The sequence below is a fragment of the Pygocentrus nattereri genome, chromosome 2 (assembly GCF_015220715.1).
Source record: "Pygocentrus nattereri isolate fPygNat1 chromosome 2, fPygNat1.pri, whole genome shotgun sequence".
NCBI lineage: Eukaryota > Metazoa > Chordata > Actinopteri > Characiformes > Serrasalmidae > Pygocentrus > Pygocentrus nattereri.
In genome coordinates, this window is record NC_051212.1 from 13,582,225 (window position 1) to 13,593,348 (window position 11,124).

At 38.4% G+C, this 11,124-nt stretch overlaps 2 protein-coding genes across 4 annotated transcripts in view; both read right to left on the bottom strand.

Annotated features, from left to right (window-relative positions):
- The window catches only part of LOC108436866 (GTPase IMAP family member 9-like), a 40,541-nt gene extending 39,114 nt beyond the window's left edge, over positions 1 to 1,427 (bottom strand). For all 3 annotated transcript variants that reach the window (XM_037543506.1, XM_037543505.1, XM_037543510.1), the window contains exon 1: positions 1,321 to 1,427. In XM_037543506.1, the coding sequence (XP_037399403.1) occupies positions 1,321 to 1,327 (7 nt within the window). In that variant the 5' untranslated portion in view covers positions 1,328 to 1,427. The remainder of the gene's footprint in view (positions 1 to 1,320) is intronic.
- A 6,754-nt stretch (positions 1,428 to 8,181) lies between these two features.
- Positions 8,182 to 10,408, bottom strand: LOC119265397 (GTPase IMAP family member 9-like). The gene has a single exon (XM_037545842.1). It carries the CDS (start codon positions 10,386 to 10,388, stop codon positions 9,357 to 9,359), a length of 1,032 nt encoding a protein of 343 aa, XP_037401739.1. The 5' UTR covers positions 10,389 to 10,408; the 3' UTR covers positions 8,182 to 9,356.
- Positions 10,409 to 11,124: the final 716 nt, after the last annotated feature.

The window sequence follows — 11,124 nt, forward strand, 5'->3', positions numbered from 1 at the left end:
GGAACTTGTATAAGAAAAAAATGTTGTATCACAGACTTTATACGGCTGTTTTCCACTAAAACTGAGATAAAACCATGTTTTATATGGATAGACTGTATGGACTGACACCTGTGTTAACTACAGCAGCTAGCTGTAAAACATGCACAGCAGATTTAAAGTTTAATAAATAGCTGCCAATTTATTCTAAAACAACAAAGTAAGAGGAAAATAGTAAAAAAAAAAAACACACAGTACTTCTTTAGCTGGGATCAACTAGCCACTCAGCTATTGGCTGTTCCCTTAGGCTGAAGCTGAGTTGTGAAAAGCGGAGAGGTCATCCTGGGTTCAAGAGGTGGATTTAGCAGCTGATAGTAATGCTGTTTTCCTTGGTGACTGTATGGATAAAGTATTGTAACATCCACCATGGGGTCTGTCTGTGTTCCATGAGGAGCTTAGGGTGAGTGGCCATCCAGCAGGCACCACCTTCATGGATAAAAACTGTAGCAGTTGTTGCTGTAGTTGCAACTAATGAAGTAATTGTTCATTATTAAATGTCACTGCTGAATTTGGAGAAATCAAGCAGTGCAGCAATGAAATTGAAAGCAGACAGAAAAGTAGACATAACCCAGAGGAAGGGGATACCACTCCCTTTAACTTTACCTTTCATTTTTCTTTTCTTCAACATTACCTTTCATTTTTCTTTTTTTAACTTTATTTTTTTTTAGCTTTAACTGAACTTTTTATTTCAACTTTGCCCATATAACAGTATTTTTTAACTTTTTTTTTACTTTGTATTTCTACTCATGTATATTCATGAAGAACATAATTTACTTTTGACATTTTAGTCCTTCATATTTGACTGTGTTCCCTCTTTTGTGTTTAATTTCTTTCTTTCTAAAATGCTTGGCAATTGGTCACACATCTCAGCCAAATTACCCCATAAAGAGCAGAACAACTCCCAATAATCCTCAGTTTTTACACTGACAGTTGGTGGAAGTTCCACTGCAGTTCTGTAAGTTACTCAGTAATTACTGTTTAGACCTGCTACTTCTGCACTTCTGCTCAAGTTGTTTATGAACATTTATTTTGGAAAGTTTTTTTCTATTTGAGTCACTATTTCCCAAAAGTAACAATGCCTCCCCTGGTGCATTAAATGTACAATTTCAGGAGCATCTATATAGAACTCATTGGGTTCCTGTTTAATTACGTGCTCTTTCAGCCGTGCTTGTCTTCTTGACGCACTATGCTCTAGAAAGTGAAAGTAAAGTGTATAAAATATATGAAGCACTCTCTCAGATAACAGTAGTAAAATGATAAGCTTTTGAAATTGAAGGTACTCACTGTGCATGGTTTCACCTCAAAGATGATTTTTTTACTGCCGTTGCTGGAGGTTGGAAGAGAAAAACTCTTCCTCATACAAGTGTGTGAAGCAAAATACCCAGTGAAGCTCCTCCCTGCGTTCAAACAGAATAAAGAGCAGGGAGGGGCCAACTGCAGGGCAATAGACTGAGGGGGAAAAACTGCTCATGAACTCCATTGGCTACATTGTTCAAGCAGTGGTACATGATGGTTTTAGCCCGTAAACTACTGGATCAAGTTGCCAAAGTTAATATTTTCAAGGCTGCAACATCTGGACTATTACATCATTACGAGCAGACTTTGTAAATGACACTAGATTTTGTAAAATGTGTAAATGCTTTTTCTAATTGCTAACATACACTGTATTGCCAGAAATATTAACTCACCCATTCAAATCCTTCAATTCAGGTGTTCCAATCCCTTCAATGGCCACAGGTGTATAAAACCAAGCCCCTAGGCCTGCAGACTGCTTCTACAAACATTAGTGAAAGAATGGGTCGCTCTCAGGAGTTCAGTGGGTTTCCATGGCCGAGCAGCTGCATCCAAGCCTTACATCACCAAGCGCGATGCAAAGAGCCAAATGCAGTGGGGTAAAGTGCCGCCGCTGGACTCTAGAGCAGTGGAGACGAAGTTCTCTGGAGTGATGAATCATGTTTCTCCGTCTGGCAATCCGATGGATGAGTCTGGGTCTGGTGGTTGCCAGGAGAACGGTACTTGTCTGGCTGCATTGTGCCAAGTGTAAAGTTTGGTGGAGGGGGGATTATGGTGTGGGGTTGTTTTTCAGGAGCTGGGCTTGGCACCTTAGATCCAATGATAGGAACTCTTAATGCTTCAGCAGACCAAGAGATTTTAGACAATTTCGTGCTCCTAACTTTATGGGAACAGTTTGGGGACGGTCCCTTCCTGTTCCAACGTGACTGCACCCAAGTGCACAAAGCAACGCCCATAAAGACATGGATGAGCGAGGTTGGTGTGGAAGAAGTTGACTGGCCTGCACAGAGTCTTGACCTCAACCCGACAGAACACCTTTGGGATGAATTAGAGCGGAGACTGCGAGCCAGACCTTCTCGTCCACCATCAGTGTCTGACCTCACAAATGTGCTTCTGGAAGAACGGTCAAAAATTCCCATAAACACACTCCTAACCCTTGTGGAAAGCCTTCCCAGAAGAGTTGAAGTCATTATAGCTGAAAAGGGTGGGCCGACATCATATTAAACCTTATGGATTAAGAATGGGATGTCACTCAGGTTCATATGCGTGTGAAGGCAGATGAGTGAATACATGCATTAATTACCTCTTCAACCATCACTTTGACACACCTAAGGAAAGCATGAGAAACTGTAACTGTTGAAGTGACATCACTATACAATACACCAAGAAGTCTATTTATTTATTAACATTTTTACTTCTTTTTGTAAAGTAAAACGGCTTCCATAGAGGAAGAAATAGGCCTGTATTCCTGTGCATATTTGTACACTACTATACAAATATGTGTATTAATAGGAAAAAATAAATATTAATTATGTTGGTCATGTTACATCATGCTGGCCAAAGCTCCAGGCTTTTGTACGCCTTGGTTTAATGACAGGCTGCTGTCACCTGCTGGTGGTAACAGGTATCACTCAGAATAAATAGGGGTGAGACCACATAGAAAAGTGGCATCTTATACAGCCATGCAAAATGTCATGGTGTTACTCCAATTACTAAGTAATTAATTTGGTTAATTTTGCACCAGATTCTAAACCTCCATCTTAAACTTTTTAAAAACTTCTTTTAATGTTTATGTACAGAATAACTGAACTGAGCTGAAACTGTGCTATACTTGGAAAAAAAACATTTGACATTTTTGACTCATCAAACTAATCTTAGTTCCTTCTTTTTAATAAGAACAGAATAAGAGCAGATATGTCTCATGGAGGTTAGGGAACAAGCCTCGTGACCGGAAGGTCGTCGGTTCGATCCCCAGAGCCGACAGCACATGACTGAGGTGTCCTTGAGCAAGACATCTAACCCCCACCTGCTCCTCGGGCACTGCAGATTGGGCTGCCCACCGCTCTGGGCAAGTGTGCTCACTAGTGTGTATGTGGTGTTTCACTTCACGGATGGGTTAAATGAGGAGGTGAAATTTCCCCGTGGTGGGAAAACAAGGGTCTCTTAATCTTTAATAATCCTGCATTGCTGACCATCAAATTGATATCCTTACATTCCATCTGCAGGAAAGTTACAAGCATGTCATCAGGTTTTGAAAACATCATTGACAGCAGTAAAAGCACATCCAGGTGAAATCAGCAGAGGCAGTGAATGGGTTTTTTTTTTTTTTTTCCATTTTATTTGCACACATAATGAGGTTCACAGATACAGTTACCTTGGAATGTACATACTCATGGTTAATAGTGGACATCATAAAGAAGGGAGAGGGGAAAAAAGGAAGAAATATTACTATTTCTATATTACTAATAGTAATATTACTATTACTATTTATGACCGTGCCTCAAGGTAAGACATTTGCAATTGCCAAATTTGCCAGAACTTATACATTTTCTGATTTAAGTTGTAGGTCAGCTGCTCTAATAGAAGCAAAGTTGTCACTTGGGACAACCAGAGATCAACAGATGGAACCTGAGGAATTGACCACAAAAGTAAAATACATTTCTTGGCCAGAGGTACTAATAGAAACAAACAGGCGCTCTGTTTTATACTCAAGTACAGATTAGATATCAAAGTTTAATAGGAACAAAGGATCCCCTTCTGGTAAAACTGTGTCTTGTCACAGGACCAAAAGCAGTGCCTATATGTACTTCTTTCCTGTTTACATTTGAAGCAAAAATTGGAGCAATCTGAGGAGATCTCATGGAGGTGAACTGACATAAGTCTTATTGATAAACTAATTTCATGAAGTGATGTTGAGTATACTTTAAGCTGTAAGTGTAAAGCGGAGCGATGAGGCGGACGCATGTGCAGGGTTAAGCGACTTTTATTGAGGGTAAATCCAGGTTCATGGTCAAGGCAGTCCAGGGTCATAGAGCCAACACGGATAGATCGAGGGTCAGACATGACGAGCAACACAAACCGTTCAAACAACAGACCAAAACATCCAACAGAGACCGATACATCAAACAAGGCAAGGACAAAGACCAGCAAACACTAAGGGCAAACACAGGGCTTCAATAACAAAGGGTAACGAGGGGCAGGTGAACACAATCAGGGGCGGAGTAACCAAACAGGGGGCAGGACCTAAACCAAAACAAACGCACATGGAAGACCAAAACAAAGGAGCACATGGACAGGACTGGGAGGGGCCAATCGTGACAGTAAGCCTTCCCAAATCAATTTCCAATCATCATCACTTATGTTCTTGTCCAGATCTCGCTCCCACATTCCCCTCAGATAAGGTAGAGAAGATGTACATTCACCACACAGTAAGTTATATAATTTTGATACAAGCCCTTTCAGGCCACGGTGCCCATCCAGAAGCTCATCTATCTCAGTCAGCTCCATTCTCAGTTTACCTGCATCTTGCAAGTATTTAAGAAAATGTCGACTTTGCAAGTCATTTTAATGAGAAATGGTAGGTTGTTTTAATGAGAACCGGTGGCCACGTTGCCATGTGGAAACTTTATTACATAACAATATAACAATTATTCTGATGGCCAAAAGACAGTAGAGTTATTAGAAGAGAGACTGTGACTTTAAGGATTCTGTACATAACAGATCCACATCTACAAGAAATAAAAGAATGTGTCACCTCTCAAAAATGACTTTTTGGAGTATAATAAAGGCTTGCGGAGTATAATAAAGGCTTACGGAGTATAATAAAGGCTTTTGGAGTATAATACAGGCTTTTGGAGTATAATACAGGTTTTTGGAGTATAATACAGGCTTTTGGGGTATAGTAAAGGCTTTTGGAGTATAATACAGGCATTTGGAGTATAATACAGGCTTGTGGAGTATAATACAGGTTTTTGGAGTATAGTACATTTTTGGAGTATAATACAGGCTTTTGGAGTATAATACAGGTTTTTGGAGTATAATACAGGCTTTTGGGGTATAGTAAAGGCTTTTGGAGTATAATACAGGCTTTTGGAGTATAATACAGGCTTGTGGAGTATAATACAGGCTTTTGGAGTATAATACAGGCTTTTGGAGTATAATACAGGCTTTTGGGGTATAGTAAAGGCTTTTGGGGTATAGTAAAGGCTTGTGGAGTATAATACAGACTTTTGGGGTATAGTAAAGGCTTGTGGAGTATAATACAGACTTTTGGAGTATAATACAGGCATTTGGAGTATAATACAGGCATTTGGAGTATAATACAGACTTTTGGAGTACAATACAGGCATTTGGAGTATAGTAATTTTTTTGGAGTATCTTCTGCCCTCAGTTAACTGTCATGTAATTAACCTAGACAGCGAGCTAAACATTAATGGGTTCAGCAATGATGAGACGGTGTGACGTTGTCTTCTGTTCTTTACTGAGACACATTTTTTACTGTAAAACTGTAACAAAAGGAGAATCCAGGATGTACATAAATGGTTTGTCATAAAATAAATTCACTTCCATAAACATACTGTCACAAGTCGTTACACGAATAAACTAATAAACGAACATTCACGTGCCCTTTAGCCAAAACTAGCATAGACAGACCTGAAGCCTAGTAGCATTAGCCTATTCTCACCTACGCTAGGAAACTGGTCTATAAACAGAATCATAAAAGAAACTAAAATCAACACAAAATGCTACATAACATTGTGTGGTTCTTACACTTACAGATTATGAATTGCCAAGGCTCACAGATGATACGAGGATTGGTTTTGTGTTCGAAAGCTTGACCATGACACGGCTGCTTCCCTAACCTACTTGCTGCTTATAGCCACTCGCCATTAGATGGCACTAAGAGTCAAAAGCGGAAAAACAACAAATGTAGCAAGGCTGACCCTTGTGACGGAAAAGAGAATTCAACTGTTGACCAACTGGGATTAAAACAAATGAACAAATCCTGTTGCAAGTGCGCGGGATGGAACAGAGTATAATACAGGCTTTTGGAGTAGAATACAGTCTTTTGGAGTACAATACAGGTATTTGGAGTATAGTAATTTTAGCTTTAGCACACATTATTACTGCTCACTCAAAACCTTAGAAGTTGCATTTATTGCTAGTGATAATAAAGCACATTTAGTTTCATGCGTCTGTCCAGGGTGTATCCTGCCTTCCACCTGATGACTGCTGGGATAGGCTCCAGCACACCCCTCGACCCTGAGGGAGAAGCGGTTTGTAAAATGGATGGATGGATGGATGGATGGACGGATGGATGGATGGATGGATGGATGGATGGATGGATAGTTTCATGTAAGTTATTTCACTCACAGCTCAGTGAAGAAAGCAGACAAATTCTGTTGCATTGAATGGCTCAGAGTTCTGCGTTCAACTCTTTCTTTTTCTCTTGGTGTCTGCAGTGACATTTGTTTCTAGCAGTATCTGAGCTCAGGTCTGTCTTTTTCTCTAAGCTATTGGTAACTAGCAAAGATACTTTCTCTAGATTGACAAAGCACTTCTTGTAAGTCGCTCTGGATAAGAGTCAATAGCACATTGATTAGAAAAGCACAGAGAAAATATTTGAAGACCGGTGGGCAGAAGACAGAGGGGCAGATTAGCAGTAAAAAAGGGTCAGAGAGAGCCCCCTTGTGGAATTAACTGGAAAAGCAGCACAATTTGCTTTACCAGCTTATCAGAATATTAAGCCTATTCAGATCTCTTTGGTTAAACTCACATGCTGACAACCAACTTTACATTAACCATGAATATAGAAATTCATATCTGCAGCAAGTTTCTCCCATTTAAAACGTATGGCAGTTTAGATGATATGATGATGTTCTAAAGTAGCTGTCATTACATTCATCTACACTGCAAAAAAAATCTTGGAGAGTGAAAACATCTTAAATCTAGTCAACGCATTTAATATTTCTCATTACGAGGTGGCTGTAAGAATATGATAAGATTATTCTAGATGTTCTAATGTTTCTAATTTTATCTAGAGAAATAGTCTTATTGTATTTGCAGATAATCTTGCTTGTTTAGAGAAATAAAGAGAGTAAGTGACTTTCACAAGCTGAAATTTGGTTAGATCATCTTAAAATGTTCTTAGATCTCATAATGAGAATTAACAGACATACAGACCAGATTTAAGATGATTTCACTCAAATAGATATTTTGTCGTTTATACAGTAATGTCTTGGACATTGTTGTAGTTAAACTGTTCATATTTTCAGATTAAGATATTTAAATTATTATTTATTTCAGTAGTTAAATGTCTACACATGTCTACAGCATAATTTTTCATAACATCTAATGCGATATGTCAGCACATCCAGCATGGATTATGGATTTACTTTACTGTCCCTACAGACTCAAAACAAAATAAAAGAAATTCTCAACAAATCAATCAGTAACTGTTTTTGACCTGATGTTGCCTATGATGGATTAAGAAGACATATATTCTATTATATAGATATAGAGATTGCCATGGCATTGGAAAGTAAGTAATAAATAGCTGTGAGAGTTTGTACCTTATCCAGTAGTCTCGTACTCTGTGTACATTTTTATACAGTTTAAAAAGACTGGTAGAGCTGTTAAACACAAGGATTAATCAAAACAAAATTATATGTTTTGGATTACTTTGATTGCAAGGAGCAAAAAATGCAAAAAAACTTCTTAGACTGAACTTTGGATGTTTGGACAAAAACTGAAAACAAATGCTACAATTTCTGTGTTTTGGGGACGGATAAAACTCACTATTCATTCTCGTGAGCGGGAGGTTGTAACACAAAATAAAGACCAACACAAAAGTTTGATTAAAGCCAAACATTTATATTCATTTTTTTTACTTTACGTTTCATCATACCAAGTATCTTTATAGTACATGGACATACAATATATAAATCAACATGACAAGAAAAAGATTAGATAGCTTCAGGGTGGGCTGAGGCAAAAACAACAAACAAAATCAAACCTACCACCTCACGATGGTTCCTTTCCTGATCCAAAACAAAAGAAAAAGAAAATACAAACATCTTCCCTAACTCACTGAGTGTAAAACAGGAGAAAACGTTATCAAATAAAGAGCACCCACCCCTACAGCACCTATAAGTCTTGGTTAACATTAGTAATTGTACACAGAGCTCAGCTTCCAAAGACAGAATTAAAAAGCCAACTAGCTTAGAAGAAAGATCTATAAATGTCAAGGCAACCCTTCAGTAATCCATAGTAGTCAGTTTAAATCCAAATGTCCAAACTTAAAATCCATTTATCCAAAAGATGGCAATTAATGACCTACTAGGCTATTAATACATTAAAACAGACAACAAGAAGCAATCAAAGGTCGAAACAGACATGGCCGCACGGTGTTGCCCGAGTGGGGCACACTGGCCAGGCGCTGCTCCTTGGTTGAGGATTTTCAATGATACATCATAGTCAAAGACCAAGAAGCATGAGCAAACGACGCATGGGCCATCCCAAAATCAGAAGGTCAACCTGGTAGAAAAATATTGAACAGAAGAAAAAAGGAAAAAGCAAAAAGGGGCAATACCAGACCACAATAATGACATGCTTCAGTTATTGAAGAACACATTCCGATGTCACTGGTTTTCTGTAAAGACTGGAAGCTATAATAAAAAAATAGGTGGACAGACTAAACACTATAGAACTCAATATTATATTTAGCTGTTGCGGTTTCTGTGTAATCTTCTGTTAAATGCAAGTTTTCTTTATGCTTTTTTATGTTGCTGAAATATTAATAACATAATCACAGTTTTAATAATTGATGGTTGGGTTCTGATTTCTACACAGTACTGTTTGAGTAATCAAAGCATTCTACACAGGTGTGATGATATGAAATTACATTAAACTGGTTCTTTGGGTGGTTTAAATGTATTAACAAACACCAGTTTGCCACATTCAAGCTTTTTTAGGAAAAACAATCTAATTATATCCTCTTTTTTTTTAATTGTTGTTTTTCCAATAACCTAAATTTTCTGAAATCTTTTGATGAGCTGTTCAATCTTTTCATACTCCCAGACCACCTTAGCTGATCTCTTCATTGCTTCAGTCAGAGTCTCTGCCCCCTCTACAGCTTTATAACCTACACATCCTCCTACTACTGCCCCTGCTACTGACCCAGCTATTATTGCTGACCCAAACACACAAGCAGCTGCTTGTGGTGGCACTACCTGTGCCACTGTATAAGACACATCTAATGCTGCTCCAAAGCCAAGCAGAGCACCTAGTAAAGCCCCTACTGTCACCCCAACTAATCTCACTGACAGTTTTGTATGCACTCTTTGTTTTGCTTGTTGTATTACATTGTTGACATCTTGTGACTCTTCATTGTTATTCCTGATAATGTTCTCACATTCTACTTCTATTGCTCTGTTGACCTCCTGCAGTATCTCATTACTGTAGCACAGTCCTCCATTCTTCCTCACCATCTCCTCTATGGTCTTCAGTAGCTTCTCTACCTGAACTCTGTTGTTTCTGTACTCATCCTGCTGCTGATTCCAGTATTTATTATCAATTACATGAACACGACCTCCACACTTATCTACCAGACCCTGTAACTCTGTGCTCTGTTTCACAAAGTCTTCAATCCTCTGGTCTTCAGAGAGCTGATCACCATGGGTAAAGAGGACCACTGCATATTTTAAAGCTTCCTCTCCAAATGCAGCTGTTAATTTGTTCACAATTTCCTTCTCCTGATCTGTGTATCTTCCAACTCTGAGCACAATCACGAAGGCGTGTGGTCCTGGTGCACACTCAACAATACACCGCAGTATTTCAGACTTTAATTCTTTTTCAGGAAGACTTGTGACAAAAAGTCCTGGTGTGTCAACCACTGATATTTCCTTTTCATTGATGAGCTTTGTTCTAGACTCACATTTGTGGGTTTCTGAGATGGATAAATGTCCAATGGGGAATACGTCTTCATTTAGTATTGTGTTCGCACAGCTGCTTTTTCCATCTCCTGTTTTTCCAAGAAGCACAATCCTCAGGTCATTCATAGCTCCTAGAAAGAGACACAGAGGCTCTACAGAATTAGATTTGTTGTTTGGGGGTTACTGTATTGATGGCTTGAGCACATTTTCTGCAACTTTTTTTTTTAAACAACAGTGTCCATATGACAAACTGCACTGAAAGATGAAAAGATTTAAAATGAAAACTTTTAAAAAATGAGTGAACTGATTGTGTCAATGACTGCACATATGACCAGGCATAACATTATGACCACCACATTCTACAGTTACAGTTTCACAATTACAGACTGTAGTCCATCTGTTTCTCTGATACTTTGTTAGCCCCCTTTTACCCTGTTCTTCAGTTCTTCATTTTGCAATCAAGTTCTGTGCTTTAATGAAACAAAAACGTAACTCCCTGGCTCCAATAAACAAAGGTATGTTTGAAGAAAAAGGAGAAACATTTCAAGAAAATAATAATTTGCCAGCTGTTAAGCATATAGGGGTGAATTGTGCTTTGCGGTTGTGCAGCAACCGGTGATAACAGCAAATATTGTGGACAGCAAAGAAAAGATTCCATTAAATTTCAACAAATCCTTTCCATTTATGTTTCAAAGTCAGTGAAAAAACTGAAGATTAAAAGAGGTTGAAGATCACAACGAGACAATGATTTAAAACATCCATCAAAATTAACAATGAACTACTTAAAGGAACAAATATTAAAGTGTTAAGGGAGACACAGAAAAAAAGAATCGCTTGTACTTGAATTAAATTAAATAGTTGT

Bases quoted from the DNA above. Each gene is read 5' to 3' on its own strand.
- LOC119265397 (XM_037545842.1), bottom strand. From the start codon at position 10,388: ATGAATGACCTGAGGATTGTGCTTCTTGGAAAAACAGGAGATGGAAAA.